At 38.0% G+C, this 17,528-nt stretch overlaps 1 protein-coding gene across 1 annotated transcript in view; it reads right to left on the bottom strand.

The window, feature by feature from the left end:
• LOC133521731 (uncharacterized) overlaps nucleotides 1–17,528 on the bottom strand; it is a 37,891-nt gene extending 20,363 nt beyond the window's left edge. The window contains exons 1-6 of the mRNA XM_061856798.1: nucleotides 17,392–17,528; nucleotides 13,822–14,023; nucleotides 12,591–12,754; nucleotides 9,919–10,056; nucleotides 1,742–1,941; nucleotides 922–1,057 (exon numbers count right to left, since the gene is read on the bottom strand). Coding sequence (XP_061712782.1) covers nucleotides 922–1,057; nucleotides 1,742–1,941; nucleotides 9,919–10,056; nucleotides 12,591–12,754; nucleotides 13,822–14,021 — 838 coding nt within the window. The 5' untranslated portion in view covers nucleotides 14,022–14,023; nucleotides 17,392–17,528. The remainder of the gene's footprint in view (nucleotides 1–921; nucleotides 1,058–1,741; nucleotides 1,942–9,918; nucleotides 10,057–12,590; nucleotides 12,755–13,821; nucleotides 14,024–17,391) is intronic.

Below are 17,528 nucleotides of genomic sequence, written 5' to 3'. Positions count from 1 at the left end.
GTTGTAAATAAAGAAAAGGCGTTTCTTCAATTACTTAATACATACCAACCTAATAGTAACGTTCTGATATTAACCTTATCATTGTAACGAACCTAGTTTAACACTGAAATATCAAAAGGTATGACAGTGAATTTACAGATATTTTCTGTGATTTGAATATATTTTATAATAAATAAAAAAACATTAAAATGGACTATAAACTAAACAGAAGTAAAAGTAAACAAAAAGAAAGACACAAATACAAAAATTAATCAAACAAGCCGTCCCGAGCCCTCCCAGACGCAAAGGTGCCCATCACGCTCGCCGCGTTGCCACGCTGAATCGCGATAGACAGCCTCTGCATCAGGAATGACCCGAAACGAGGGTCATGACCCCTCTCCCTCAACCGCCGCCCCAATTCGCCCAAGAAAATTTTGGCCTCGGCACACCAACACCCGGACGTCTCTACCGCTAACGGGACAAACATATATCTCGACAGCAGCGCCGAGTACTTATCGCGCTTTCGGAGTGCCGCAAATTCAGCCGCCGCTCCTGCCGTCCGGACAGTCCGGCCAATGTGCGAGGCGGCAAAAGTGCTGACACAAGTGGCATCCCAGAGAAGACACTTACCCCTTTTCCATGGTACAAGAGTTAGCCCGTCAGTCGTCGTCGTCGTATAAATTATATACATTTATTAAAACTGCTTAGATGGATTATATCGCGTGTAATGAATTTAAAATATGGCCCGTCGTTTGAACCCTTTGCAGCATTCGTGGTCAAGGGGAGACCGAGGATAAATATTTCACCTCTGTCAAAATTTCAATGTGCAAAACTTTCTATATACATCATCTTTATGACGACAATATTAAATGAATATACAGTTTCTGAAGCTTTGATAATCCATACCATAGTAAAGTAAAACTTTGTTTAAGTAATATTTACCTTTTTTAGCTTCCATCAGAAGATGAATCATGTCAGGGCGGTGGATGTGCTGCTCCTCGCGTTGTTTCATGGCTCCAAGTACTACATTTGAGAAGAATTCTGTCACCTTCGCAGGGAATACTGCCAACTGAAACGCCTGTTACAAAAAATTGCTTATTTCACTTTATGAGCTCTATTTCGTGTCTCAGTCGTACCAGAATAATAACGTTTAAGAGGTTAATTTTCTGCATGTTTCACAATTAGACACTATACAGGCAAATTAAAGCAAAGAAACGATACTGCCATATCTTTAAATTTAGCTTTAAGAAATATACAGATCTGTAAAGGGATACGGTCTATCTGAGGTGGGGAATGTAAACGCTCGAGGTATACATATTTCTGATATTGTATAATAATATTTTTTCTTCAAATCAGTATAATACAATCGACTACCGTTGATGCTTGCCGCTTTCAGAATGAATCGCCTACAGTTCTTTACTCCTTCAGCAGGGCAATAGTTCTGAATTTAAATAATCGCTGCCAGTTATCTACAACGAGACTGTGAAGGTTTCCAACCTTCACATATCTCGCCTCCTCGAGTGAAAGTGAAGTGTTAATGAGGTATCCGGAGGTACACTTCCACTTCCATATCGTCAGCCTAGTTCACAGTCGTACATTAGTACGACAGTCGTACAGAGAGCAACAAAAACTTTACAAACAAAAGACAAAGACGACCAAATTTTCCGCGTAACCAGTACGATTGGTAACTTGGGTGACGATATAATGCACAAAAACTAGTGTTTTCATTTTTGTGCCCAGATATTAATTTAAAAATACTAACAGACATAATCCAAGGCACAATCCTATATCCCAGGAACCTCATCTTAGTTTCAAAAGTCAAATTAGTGAGTTCCTTGCTCATTTTGTAGAACTCGTTCTCTTCATGTTGCGAGTTGACATCGAGACCGAAGGCACAGGTAGCTATCACATCGTTGGCGTAGCGCGTTGTCAAGTCTTTAGCCTCAAGATCGATGTAGTCAACTAAAAATAATACAATGATGAATGGAAAAGAGTTGTGGGATACGACACATAAATAACGACACAGTAGGCAGCAAATGTGTTGAAATACTTCTATTCAACTCCCTCATTATCTGATGTCTCTCTGCGAACTTAAATTAAAATGGAAACAAATGATTATCGTCGTGTACAATCGGGGACGTTCGTGGTGAATCACCTTAAGGGCGAAAATCTTTTAAATGTCTTGCAGGCGGTAAGGCGATAACGCAAAAGTGATGGCCAATAGTATATTATAGCACCTAAAAAAAGTGGGTGTCGAAAAAAAAAGGTTAGCTCAGGTGAAGTTTGTTGTCGTTAATTGTCTTTGGCATTTGCAAACTAAGATAAGGAATCCTATATGCATCCTAATTGGTTATCTTTATGGGGAGGCGAAGTTAAGCCTTTTCATTATTAAAATAAAGAATTCTAAATGCATCGTAATTGGTTATCTCTATGGGAGGCGGAGTTTGGCTCGCTCGTAAGAATTGAGGCAAAAAAAAATTGAACTGGTTCACCGCCAATGTCATTACGCAATAAATATCCAAAACCAGAATTTGATGATTGTAAATGGTTACTTTCGCAATGAAAAACACTTAAAATAATTAACAAACGAAAATTATGTTAGACATGACTAATTCCCACCACCAGCACCGTCTTGTTCAGCTGTTAAATGTACCTATTATGTATAAGTACAACATTTTTGTGCTACCGTTTTTGCCTTTGCTCCTTTTGTCTATGTTTAGAGCTAATTCTAAATAAAGACTCGAAGTCCGATTCGAACTTTAAGATACGTCAAATATTAGGTCTAGATACGATATGTCAGTGTCAAAATGATGTATCTTACAGTTCAAATCGGGCTGTTCATTATTATTGTCATTTATTATTTTTTATGGTAGAAGAGGCAAACGAGCAGACGGATCACCTGATGGTAAGCGATTACCGCCGCCCATGGACACCTGCAACACCAGAGGGGTTGTAAGTGCGTTGCCGGCCTTTAAGATGGGAGTACGCTCTTTTCTTGAAGGTTACATAAGGAAGCTAATTGAAAATTATAAACATTTTTGTTTAATACAATTACTTCAAGGCAATATTTTAATATTCTGAAACCTTTATAATAATAATATTTATTTATTTCTATAGTATACGGGGGTTGCTGAGGGATGAAGAAACGGAACACAGCGTTGTTCATACGGCGTTTATTCCAGAACTGATTTTTACATAATTACCCACATGTTATTTTCATACAGTAGTTGAGTCTACCCTAAATACATATATCACACCCTTACACTTAAATTATGCTATATGTATAGGTACTAAACTTATTTACCCTTATTATTTAATACAATGGGTAAGTGGCTAATATAAAAGGGGATCACCGTAGTGATCGACCGGTGGTATATTTCGACGAGGTCTATGCACTGACGACGGTCCGGGTGGTATCGGTGGTGGTTGGGAGATTCCCGGATGGTCCATCGGACTCGGCCACGCCAACGCTAAAACTGGTGGTCGCGCTCTAATTTGATCTACATGCCTCTTAAACTTAGTTGATAAATCGTTTTCCTTTACCACTAACACGGTCCTAGAACCTATCACGGTATCCACCTTCCCTTTAAGCCATTTCTCCCCCGAGCTGTAATCCCTAAACCACACAAGGTCTCCTATCCGAAACACCCTATCGGTACCCCCCGCTTGTTGCACCTGCCGTTCTTGTGCCGCTTCCACACGCTGCTCGAGCCTGCGCCCGGGCCGTAACATGTCCAGACGGCAACGCAATGCCCGCCTTTGAAGAAGCATGGCCGGTGTTTGTCCAGTGGTGCTGTGAGGAGTATTCCTATACGCCATCAAATATTCCTGAAGAGCTTCCTCCACGTCTACTTGATCCCTAACTGCCTTTTTGAGCGCCCTTTTGCATAACTTAACAGCCGTCTCGGCGGCCCCATTTGATGCCGGGTGATACGCTGGTGTAAAAGTATGAGTAATCCCATAATATCGCATGAAGGTGTCTACCTCTCGGCTAGTAAATGGAGGCCCGTTGTCGGAAACTACCTGTTTAGGAAAGCCAAATCGTGCAAATATCTCCCTTAGCACTTTTAAAACCGCCGCTCCTGTAGTGCTGGTCATTAAGAAAGCCTCTATCCACTTAGAAGACGCATCTATTAAAATCAAAAAAGTTTTACCGTGCCATGGACCCAAAAAATCAACATGCACCCGCGTCCATACCTCCCCGGGGTACTCCCACGGCTTAACAGGCGCGCGCGGGGGCGCCGGCGCCTCCGCTGCGCACGTGTGACACCCCGCGCAGCACGCCTCGATGTCGGCATCGATACCGGGCCACCATACGTAACTTCGGGCTACAGCCTTCATTTTTACTATCCCTAAGTGTCCTACATGTAGTTCCTGAAGGATTTGTTCCCTAAACACTGGGGGAATAATAATCCTATAACCCCACATAACGCAACCCGAGTCTAAGTATAACTCATTCTTTCTTATAAAATAGGGTTGCAAATCGGTGTGTGAGTTGTGAGAGGGCCACCCTGACTGTAAGTATAAAACGATTTTGCTCAATAATATATCTTTTTTTATCTCCTCACAGACCTGTTTGTGAGTGATAGGTAAAAAATCATTAACAAAATTAATATAAGTGCACTCCGGTTGTTTCTCCCCAACCTCTGCCTTGCGCGGCAACCTCGACAATGCATCGGCGCCATTTTGACTGGTACTCACGTACTGTATATCATAGTCATATCCCGATAGGATCACCGCCCACCTTTGCATTCTCGAAGCTGCCATCACGGGTATACCCGACTTGGGGCCGAAAATAGCAACGAGGGGCTTATGATCTGTTTTAAGAAGGAACTTGCGTCCATACAAATATTGATGGAATTTCTTCACACTAAATATAATAGCTAAAGCCTCTCGATCTATTTGGGAATACCCGCGTTCGGCCGCGTTTAGTACCCGCGAAGCGTACGCAATCGGTCTTTCACTTCCGTCTGGCATCAAATGGGAAATGACCCCGGCTACCCCTACGCTACTCGCATCTGTGGTCAGCACCACCGGCAACCCCGAGGAATAGTGCACTAATACGGTGCTACTAGCTAATAATTTTTTTACGTCGCAAAATGCTTCACTACATTGCTCGGACCATTCAAACTTTACTCCCTTTCTTAGCAACGCATAAAGAGGTGCCAACTTGGAACTTATATTTTTTACGAATTTTGCATAATACATGACCATACCTAAAAACGCACGCAACTCTGTTACGCAAGTAGGAGTAGGTACCTGCTCGATAGCTTTAATTTTGTCCGGATTTGTATGGATGCCCTCTTTATCCACCACATACCCTAAATAAGTGACTGACGTGGCGAAAAATTTGCATTTTTCTTTTTTAATTTTTAAGCCAAACTTCTGCAACCTATCTAGCACTTTATGCAATGTTTCTATGTGCTCTTGGTCGTTCTTCCCGGTTAAAATAACATCGTCTAAGAAAACTCCTACTCTGGGCAGATCGGCAAACATCTGCTCCAGTTTTCGTTGGAAAATGCCAGGACTCGATGACAACCCGTAAATTAACCTATTATATCTATACAACCCTCTGTGCGTTGATAACGGTATAGGCTCTAGAGCGCTCATCCAGGACAAACTGGGCATATGCCTGGGACAAGTCTATTTTGGTAAACTTTTCCCCCCCATTTAGCTTGGTTAACAAATCCTCTACTCTAGGTAATGGAAAACGATCTACCTCAAGGCATTTATTTAGTGTCGACTTAAAATCTCCACATACCCTAATGGTTCCGTCCGTCTTGACGACGGGTACGATCGGCGTGGCCCAGTCCGACGAGTCCACCGGCGTGATGACGCCGTCGCGCTCCAGCTGGTCCAGCGCGCGCTCCACCGGCTCACGCAGCGCGTACGCCAGCGGTCGCACGCGCAAGAACACGGGCCTCGCACCCTCGCGCACTCGCAAGCTCACCTCGCCACCCGTATACCGACCGAGCCCCTCCGCAAATACTTCACTGTATCTGGAATTAAGTTCATTCAAGTTAGGGTAACGGCGCCTATTAACGCGGGTATCAAAATCGACGTCTAACACCGCGGTGTTTACAAATACGCATTTTGCAAGCAAACAGATCTATTCTCTAAGAAATAAATCATACACAAAACAAGCCCATTCATTGGTCTATCGTGCCCATTAGTGTGCATTTGTGTGAGTGTAACAAAAAACTCGCGATTCGTCAGTTTGTGCGACGGCGGCGCAAGAACCGGTTGTTCCATACAGACGCGTGACTCCACAGGTAAGTGCACTCCAATCTTACTTAGTGTTTTACGTAATAGTTATGGCAAATAAACTAGTGCAATGCCTTTTAAGAGGTTGTGTATTGTTTTCTACACGATTTTGAATTACTTTTAACTTAGTTTTTGACCGGGAAATACGTTTAAAATTGAAAATAAAATACAGCGGTGATAGGCGCCAATTACTTCTGTGGTAAGTAATTCCGTGGTATGCCACGTTAATAGAAAAAGTGGTAGTTTTGTTATTTACTCTTTAGTTTTGGTACAAATTATCAATTTTATAATTTCTTTTATTTATTCCAATCTTGATCTATTCACGCTATTAAAGAGCTATTTCCGTGGTATGGAAAGTATTCAACTAACCCTTAATTTTTAACAAAAACTTCAGCACCGATTTCCTTGTTTCTATGGGAACCCTTAATCTGTCAACTTTTTTTTATTTTGAGTTAAAACCTAAAATTTACTTGCCAGTTATGTGATTTTGTCTTTACAAGAAGCTTGTAATATACGTGTTTGATTTGATTTGAAAAAACATCTGTGTTTTATTCCTTTTATGGGTCGGAATTAGGTTTAATTAAACTCCCAATTAAGCCTATTACCGATGGTATGATCAGATTACCCTCGGTAATAGAATGTATAGAAATCTATTACCGACCCAGAGAAATATCGAATGGATCGGTAATAGGCTCTTAAAGAGTTATCTATTACCGAGTGACTATTTAGTATTGTATTGAAATATCGCATTTAGGGTACCGCAAGTACAGATTTCGTTGATAAAATTTAGACTTCAGTTATCATTATCAGATTTAAATTCTTCTGTTTTCTGATTCAGTTATTACTCTGACAGACAAGGAAGGGTACCCAACTGCCGGACAATTCCGATTAGTTTTTTTTTTTTATATAATTTTATTTATACAGTAGTCCAAAATCTCAGACATGATTTTTTTTAGCTATAAGAATCAGCAATAAGAAAAGTACTGTGATTTGTTAGTTATAAACGGGTAAATTATAACACATAATATGTGAGAGACTTTATTTAACTTAATTACCTTATCAAAAATATTAGAAATAAAAAATTTCATGTTTTTATATATAGTCGAAATTTTATAATGTGGACGTTTACCATTTCACTGTGGTAAACTTTCACTCAGGTGGTACACGTCCAGCTTATAAAATTTCGACTATAATTTACGCTGTGCCTTATGAGAAAATGTTACTTACTTGTTTTTTTTGTGCAGCTAATTATGTCAGTAAGACAAACTCTTATCAATCTTTATAGCATTTAAAAATTACTTTATTTAATAACAGGCAGGCCTATTTGTTATATACGTCCTTAGTAAAACTTTACTAACAATAATTTTTGTTGTTTTACATGTAAAACATTCAACTTATAACTTGTTATACAGGTACTCGTGGGTACTTGGTAAGTTAACTATTTAATAGTATTTGATTGTGCCAAAGTGTAATTATAATCTCTTCGAATATATCTCTTATTTTTAAACATACTCCTATAGTTTTACTTTTTATTTTTGTGTCATTATTAAACTTAATGACACAAAAATAATATACAGAACCCACGTCGTTATTATTGTTTTAACCCTCGGTATTAGGTTTCGAATTTTGAGTTTGGTTTCTGTTAACGAGTGCAGAAAAATCATGCCAATTGTACCCTCGGTAATGAAAGCTCAATTCGCGATAATAGAATCACAGCCTGTCCCTTGCCACGGTAATAGAAGATTTTGTCATTTTGGCTTCAAAAAATATTTTAATACATATAATAACCCAAAATGAATCCAAAAACGTGTGAAACGGAAAGTTCATTAAATGCTCTGATGAAAAAAAAAAATTCCTGGCTGTTAGACAGCATTGATACCCTTAATTTTTGGATCTCTTTTGAAAAGTTCCTTAACTACCACGGTAATAGGTGCCTTTACCCTAAACCGTGCAGTGACCTCGACGTCATGACATGACAACTCGTCCAATTTGAACCCTAACTCACGTAGCCACATCCTCCCTAATAATGGTTCTTTGCCTTGATGTACTACATACAATTCCAATGGCTTGCATACATTTTTAAACCTGACATTTACTATGATTTTTCCCATGGGTTGCTTTTTTTCATTGGTATAATAACACATAACAATATCACTATTATGTAATGGTAAATGGGAAAACAATTTAAAGTACAAATCCCCATTTATACAAGAAATAGCACTCCCCGTATCAACTTCCATTTCGACAAATTTTCCCTCTAATTTTAACGGCAACATGAACGGTTTACACTGGTAAATATCGTTTACATTAAAAACATTGAAATGTACCTCATCGCTGAAATCGCTGCTTGCTCCGTCTTGTGCTTCATTTTTGTATGTACAAACGCTCATCTGTAACCTGGGACACATCTTCTTCAAGTGCCCCGGCTGGTTGCACACGCGACAAACATAATTTGAGAATTTACAACTCGATGAGTCATGCGGCCGACCACAAACACTACATTCCGGCCCCGATGAAGTACGTGGTGCTGCTTGCTCGGTACGGCGCCAATCTCGTTGTGCCTGGCCCTGGCGCCTGGGTCCCAAAGGTTGTGACGCGCTGTTGCCCGGCGGTCGCGTCTCATTGTTGTTTGCCGACCGGTATGACGTCACAACTCGCCTGCCGCGCCATGATTGCGCCGATACCGCATGACAACCACTCGACGTACTCGGGCTGCCTTCCATGCTTTTTGCCCTACCATCCACCACTGCTGCGTTTGCCTGCGCTGCCTCCATAGCTACCGCTAGTTGTAAAGCCCGGTCAAACGAAATATTATCTTCAGTAAACAACCGCTGCCGTATTGTTTCATCACAAAGTCCACACACTAGCTGATCTCTCAAATTTTCTTTCAGCCCGGTCTCAAAGACGCAATGTTTTGCTAACTTTTTGAGTTCTGCAACAAACTCCGCCACCGATTCACCAGTCCTTTGTTTCCTGTTACGAAACCGGTATCGTTCCGCTAACAAACTCGGATTTGGTTGCAAATGGCCGCCCATCACTTTCACTAACTCAGCGAACTTTTTACTTGCCGGCTTATCGGGTGTACATAGGGTCACGAGGAGTTCATAGGCTTGATTACCCATAACCGTAATCAAAGTAGGCACTTTATGTTCTTCCTTTGTTTCGTTGACAACGAAATACTGCTCCAAGCGTTCCACGTAAGTCGACCAGTTGTCCGACTCCACATTAAACACTTCCAATTTACCGATGGTCATATTTACGTTGCAAATAATCCTATAGAACTTCGCGCGGACTCGAAATCGTCGCCAATATAGTATACGGGGGTTGCTGAGGGATGAAGAAACGGAACACAGCGTTGTTCATACGGCGTTTATTCCAGAACTGATTTTTACATAATTACCCACATGTTATTTTCATACAGTAGTTGAGTCTACCCTAAATACATATATCACAATTTCCTATAATATTTATTTATTTATTTATTTTATTTATTCTTTATGAAGATAAATGTCATCAAGGATATTATTGTAATTATAGCCAATAAAAGGTAATTACTAACATTTATTATTTATATTGCAGCAATATTTAGTAATAACTACTAATGCGCAATTGTCTATCCAATGACCTCGTTTTCTGAAAATAAATAATATTATAAAAACATCTGCATGTTTATACCTTGAGACTGTTCGATCTTGGTCTTTAGAGCCCTTATCATCTGGTCCCCGACTTGTACCATGAATGGCACCATCAGTCTGATCTTAGAGCTGGTGAATGCTGGGCTGAGGGCGGAGCGCATGTCCTTCCATTCGTCACCTGGAAATAATATTAGAGTTGACAATATTCTGGATTCCTTCTGGGAGTGCAAAAGGCTCAGGTTTGGTTTAACATTACTTTTTCAAACCATCCTCAGACCAATAATCGGCTTTCTAGTAATTTCAGAAGAGTTCATATGTGACACTTTGATACAATGCTTCTAATGGTTCCTACTTCGACAATTGAATGTCATTAGATGACTTTTTTTTATTTTTATGGAGGACAGGCAGGCGTTTGACCACGATCACACCTGATGGTAAGTGATGACGCGGTCTACGGTGGAGCACGCTTACCTATGAGATACCTATTTACTCTAGCCTTGAAGAGATTCAGATTGTACTCATACGGAAACACAGACTCGGGCAGGGCATTCCACTCCTTGGCAGTTCGCATAAGGAATGTTGAAGCGAAACGCTTCGTGCGTATTTGTGGAATACCTACCATGAAGCGATGCCCAAGTGCCGATTGTCTGGTAGTCCGATTGTGAAATGGGGACGGAGGAATTTTTTTGTATCAATCAGTCCTCGTTTTTGCAAAGATCATTGTTTTTTGTAAAACTGGGTTTTTATCCAATGAAGATTTTGTAAATCAGACAAAACTTTATGGATATTGCATATTGTAGACTGTGCATAAATCACAAGAAACGTTTTGCGGAAAGGACAGATGGATATTTTATGACTGAGTCATTGTGAACAAAACTTGAATATAATAATATATGAACTACCAATTTATTATTAAGAGTGATGTTGATAATATTGTAATTCCTTGCTTTTATTAATGGAATAAAAATCTTTATTTCAGACAACTGGTGGCCCATACATAGATCTTAATACTAGGATACATATTTTAAACAATATATCTTAAAACTACAATTTTATCAGTTAATCAACTACAAGACACATTATGGTTGCGATGACTTACGAAACCAAACAGGTGTCACGGAGCCGGCCGCGGAACCGCCGAAACTTGACATCCTTCGTCCAAAACTCCTTGTTGAAGGTCGCCTTTATTTATGTCTAATAGGTGTTTATATTATTTTCAATTGCAATAACTACTTTGTCTTGATCGTGGTCCTCATAGCAACAACACTTGAGACTTATATTTATCTCATGTTAATATGTGTAATTATTGTATGGAAACGTTGTATAAGTAGGTCAAAAAATGCTCGTGGTGTATTTCTTTATATTGTTCGCCTACGCCTGCGGTTTCGGCTCACATTGTAGTCCACACCATAGGATTAGCAATGTTATAATCCAATATAGAATATAAATATTATGGCGAAATAATACTAGGTGATATCCGTAAAATACAGACTGTGTTGTTGACTCCAAAGTAGATAAATCTTTTATCATCTATAATATTCCGGATGTGCGAATTTAAGTACCTTGTCAATACTAAATTTAGCATATTAATAAATTACTTATATAATATGGAAATTTAATTCTGCAATAAATGATTATTTCAGTTAAAAAAGTGCTTAACGAATGCCTATTAAATAATAGTACATTACGATACAAGTGCGAAAAATAGGAAAATCGAAACGAGTGGCGATATATTAAAACACGACCGAAGGGAGAGAGGAGAGAGTCGTAAAAATAGTATTGCATGCAGCTTGCAAATCTAGCTAGTCGTTTAAAAATGTTAGCGTAACTACGTTTGTATGGAGAACCGACCTTGCAAATCTAGCTAGTCGTTTTAAAATGAGAGCGTAACTACGTTTGTATGGAGAACCGAGCTTGCAAATCTAGCTAGTCGTTTTAAAATGTTAGCGTAACTACGTTTGTATGCAGAACCGAGCTTGCAAATCTAGCTAGTCGTTTTAAAATGAGAGCTTAACTACATTTGTATGGAGAACAGAGCTTGCTACAGACGTTATAGAGATTCAGCAATATGTATCGGAAAATATTATAGTTAGGTATTTTATGAAACAAGATTTTGAGGAATATGTTTACGCAGTACAGTATATGTTAGCCGGAGTCTAGTCTTGACCTTTCATACTAACATGCTTCCATTAGATATTGTGACTTGGACCCGAAAAACACCCAATAAACAATTTAAGCCTATATCATATAAATATCTTTCTATTTATCAGGAATAGGAAAGAAAAATTTAGAAGTTAAATTCGTGTATGACTAAGAAAATAACTTAAGCTTATTCCTCCACAGGTCAATGACTATAAAAATAAAACTGCATTTAAATCAAAAATACAAGACACTAAGGACATAGCGCTACTTTCAGGCCAATTCGAAAGTAGTTTAACATCTAAGGACCGATACAGACGGACTTCAACCCGACTGCAATTTGTATGGGAAATGCACGCCGACTGCTTGCCAACTGCAACGTCGGGTGTAAGTTGCAGTCGGGTTGTAGTCCATCTATACTGGCCCTAAAATGATGTCAGTCAGTTATCATGCATTTCCCTCGAACTTGTCCATACATGTATAAGCAAGCGAGACAAAAACTAAAATGAAGTCATTCTGATGTTAGATGGATTGGCCTGTAAGTTTCGATCTGTCGAAAAATTTAAATATTACCTCTCAAAGAAACAAGATTTCTGCCAAACATAGGTTCAGCCTTGGCGTCAACAATAATCCTTCGGTCAACGAAGTGGTCGAAGTCTTTGACGGTGATCCTCTTCAACAGTTCAGGGTCTTTCACTATGACGTAGGGAGTCAGGAACTCGTAGCGACCCACCAACCTGAGAAACGTGAGAAAATATGATTTGATTGCAATACGTACGAAAAACCACTGTTTTTCCGAGTCCAAAACAAAATTCTTCTACTTTTTCCTGTAGGTAATCAGAACACGATACTGAATTAGGAAAAATAAAAGATTTTTTTTTGACGCCCAACCCTCCATAAAAAGGCCAAAAAATTTTCGCGTCAAAAAATCAGAGATCATCATCATCATCCTACTCTTTAAACTTTAAAAACGAACCGAATCATTTATGATCATAGTGTAATATGTACAATATTTTAATTAGAAAACTTTCGTAAGACTCGAACATTAAAATATGCTATTGTCTGATATCATACAGCCGGAGTGAAGATAAAAATTGTTTACAAAGATTGCTGATCGAAAGTAAAAAGGTATCGGAATAACAAAACCGACAATAAGTCAAGTCAACAATTCCATTAATTAAGTTTTTATTGAACAATGAGATATTGGGTTTTATTTTTAAATTCGCGTTCTCTAGCTTCGCACATCTTTTGCTAGGCCTTTTTCTTAAGCCAGGAAATCTGTGGAATTTCGGTGTGCCGATGATCGACCACCTCCATCCGGCATTACTTAACGTCTAGATACCGTCACAAATCCCTGTCTCTAACCTACAAATGGGGCTGGAAGGTTTCTCCACTCTGCGAGTGCGGTGAGGAAGAGCAGACCACTGAACATATCATCCGGCGCTGCCCCCTTCAATTCAATTCAATTCAAATATACTTTATTCATGTAGGCCTAGCAACAAGCATTTATGAATAGTAAGACAGTATTACATATAATTATCTTAATCTAATTATCAGAGCAATTTATTGATGTTGTAAATATTATTCCATATATAATACTAATGAATATAATTCATAGATCAAATTTAATACTAAAACTTCACTCTTATTCTGAACCAGCAAGATCTGGTCTCCGTTAAGCCTGACCTGATAACCTCGCTTGACAACCTCAAGGCTATACTCTAATTGTCCTTCAACTGTGCATGCCATGCGATTAATAATAATAAATATTCGTAAATAGCAGAATCATCAAAAATCACGTCACCTCTCATTGGGGAAGCTGTCATAAACGCGCATGACGACATCAGTCATGTGCTCCTTCAGGAACGTCACGCCAGCCATGTCTCCCAGCAGCGGGACAAAGGGGCCATGCTTGATGCCATGGTGGGACAACGTGGTGTAGTTACGGTAGAGCCAGGCGCCAAGCGCGACGAAGGCACCAATAAGGAGGTAAATGAAGACCATTGCTGGAATAAAGCGGGGATTAGGAAAAAATTGTCGAGTGTCGATTCAATTCATACCCTAGTTCAGAGTCGTACTAATGACGGGGAAAAAATATTAATGTGTAATAAGGTATCGATATGAAAAAAAAATATTTTTAATTTTTGTGTATGATTTTAATTTCGTTTTGTGATTAGACATACTTATATATTATATCAGAGTCGGTTTTTTGAAGTACATATTCGCACTTGGTCTATAAGAGAAATTATAGATGAATTCATATAATATAAATAGCACTGAAACAGCTGTGAATTTCAGCAGATAATTCGACTTTATTACGTATAAGATAAAATAAGAAAAATCACTGATTGGCAACAGGCGTGCTAAAGACAATTAAGACTATACGATGTATTTAAAAAAAAAAAAAAATTATGATTATTTTGAATCGAAATGACGTTCTAAAATCACAATACATTGGTACATTTTCATGTTTTATTATCATTAGATTTATGTAATTAAAAAAATCTAATATTTGTAATGAAAATAATATTCACACAAAACCAACCACGAAAATTTAAAACGTAACTGCCAATCTACATGGATATACATTCAATGATAAAATCAAATGACATAATTGATATAACCCTGGCCATGACAATGGCGATTTACGAGGAAAGGGGACGACCGCTTCTCCATACAAACGTAGTCCCCATTTTACTCTCTAGATAAGTAACATTATAGAAAGTGTTTTGACACAATTTGATGAATATTGACCATATTTATGCCCCTTCGTTTAACTTTTTTTAGATTTTTTGACTATTATAAGAGTAAGGAGTGAAAAAAATCGTACAAATGTTTAAATGCTCTCCTTCTTATTATAATAGATGAAAATCCGAAAAAATCAAACGAATTAGTTGTGGTTGATAAAAATCAATTTGTGTGAAAATATTTTCAATTATATGTCTTTTTGTTTTAGTTTTATTTAATATGAGTTTAATTTTTAAGTAGTTTTATTGTATCTCTCTGTATTATATGTATGTAAAGAAAATCGTAATAACTATTTTTTTTATGTTAGCCAAAACACGGCTAGCCGTTTTAGCCATAGAGTTTACATATGACATTCATGATTGACAATAAAATATGAAAATATTGTTTATCACTTACTATAAAATAGAAGTGATTGATTTTGTGTAAAAGAAATAACAAAACCCTAAAATAGAGGCTTCAAATGTTGTTTCTTTTGTCTTTACAGGTAAATTATTTTCTATAAACAAATATTGTAGTAGGTTAAATGTTTTAAGTTCGTTTTTTAAAAAAAATCTTTTGTCTTTACAGAGAAACAATCAATTCAATCAATCAATCAAAAACAATTTATTTCGAACAGTGTCCATATCGTGTTAGTAACATACAAATACTTAAATCTAGGGTCCGTATGACATGACAATAATACAAATTCCTACATAAAGTTGCATGTAGCTGCACCCAGTGCTTCAGCCACGGTGAGTCCCACCGCTCGGCCAACTTGCGAAACGCAATTTCGCCTTTGTTTTATTCACAACAGTGAATTATTACATGTATTAACCAGAGAGGAAATGCGGACTACGTTTGTATGGAAAGGCGGGTTTCAGAGCGGTCATCCAATTTCGTTTTAAGTGGTCACTGCGATGCCGAACACCGGTAGATGACCGGGCGACCTTCTAACTCACACAATGACGAATGTTGGTAAACAAACTTTGATCATAACAGAATGATCTAATACAAAAGTCATTATCAAATGGTATTCTGATTTTTAAATATATTATGTATTATTTGTGAACTGACATGTATCGAGATAAACATGAGCATCGGAGAAATAAAACAATCTCCACATAGCTACACATGAAAAGCGATAACTCCAAGTTTAAGCTTCGAATAATATTAATTATCAACAAACCGGCTCAAAACGAAAACATTTACAAGTCATTCCAAAAAACATTACAAATAAATATACACGGTGCCCGCGAGGAAACGGAAAGATTTTAACAGTATATTCCGGATTGTATTTAGAGACAAAAATGATATTTATTAACCTTTTTAGGGTTCCGTAGTCAACTATTCGGGTTCCGTAGTCAACTAGGAACCCTTATAGTTTCGCCATGTCCGTCTGTCTGTCTGTCTGTCCGAGGCTTTGCTCCGTGGTCGTTAGTGCTAGAAAGCTAAAATTCGGCATGGATATATAAATCAATAAAGCCGACAAAGTCGTACAATAAAATCTAATAATTTAATTTTTTTAAGGGTACCTCCCCTACACGTAAAGTGGGGGTGATTTTTTTTTTGCTTCAACCCTACGGTGTGGGGTATCGTTGGAAAGGTCTTTCAAAACTAATAGTGGTCTTCAACAATCATTTTTTGATAAAGTGTATATATTCAGAGATAATCGCTCCGAAAAAAAAAAAATGTCCCCTCCCCTCTAACTTTTGAACCATAGGTCCAAAAAATAAGAAAAAAATCGTGGAAGTAGTGCTTAAGAAAGACATTAAATGAAAACTATAGCAGACATGATCAGTTTAGCTGTTTTTGAGTTATCACAAAAAGTTTCCCCTTCATAGTAAAAAGACTTACTTTAATTAGGGACTGATTATGCAAATTTGCCTATTTGTTTAACTCGGGTGAAAGGTACCGTTTCATCCCTTGGCTAACAATTTACTATACTTTAAGCTCCAGTTGAGCTTATTGTGACGGAAGAGTAACTATACGGAACCCTACACTGAGCGTGGCCCGACATGCTCTTGGCCGGTTTTATTTTAATTCGCCTAGGTTCAGAGTTAATGCCAATTAAAAAAATAGTTTTTTATTGTTTCAGTGCATAACGCCTTTCTGATGGCGATGTCGACACTATGGGACCTAGTCTAGACGTCCTTATTGACAGATATCAAAGCGACAAGGAACACTTTGAATAGACTGGTGTTTATGAAAACAAATGTACCAATTCATATTAATCCATAAATTTTCTAAGAACATGTACTTATTATGTATAAAAACATACAAAAAGTGAAAAAAAAAAACATTTTTTTTTTGTCGGAATTGACATAAATTTTGTATAACATTTTTTTCCTTTTAATACCGCAGGAATACGTAGTTAAATTTTTCCGTTTCCTCGCGAGCAGGTGCATAAGTGCAGGTGCAAAAGTGCAGGTGCAGGTGTATAAGTAGGTCGACCGAATTTTTTAAGACACATTTAAGCAAGTTTCACATACTTTCACGATTCATTAAGCAAATATTTTCACTCATCCACAACACTAACACTTTTATATGGCTAAAGAAAAGCTATATTTATGTATGTTTAAACTGAACATACTGCCGAAAAAAGGTTCGGAATCCCTGCTCCTAAGTTCATTAATTATTAAGGAAATACCTTATTATCCGTACAACACAGTGGTAGTAAACATATGTTGTGTAAAATTATTAAAAGCACGTTGAAACACACGTCGGGTTGGAAGTAAACTGGCTGTGCAGTCTCATTCTTGATGTTGTATCATCCAGACAGGTTTG

This window comes from Cydia pomonella, chromosome 10, assembly GCF_033807575.1.
Source record: "Cydia pomonella isolate Wapato2018A chromosome 10, ilCydPomo1, whole genome shotgun sequence".
Taxonomy (NCBI): domain Eukaryota; kingdom Metazoa; phylum Arthropoda; class Insecta; order Lepidoptera; family Tortricidae; genus Cydia; species Cydia pomonella.
This window is presented reverse-complemented; position numbering and strand designations above follow the sequence as displayed.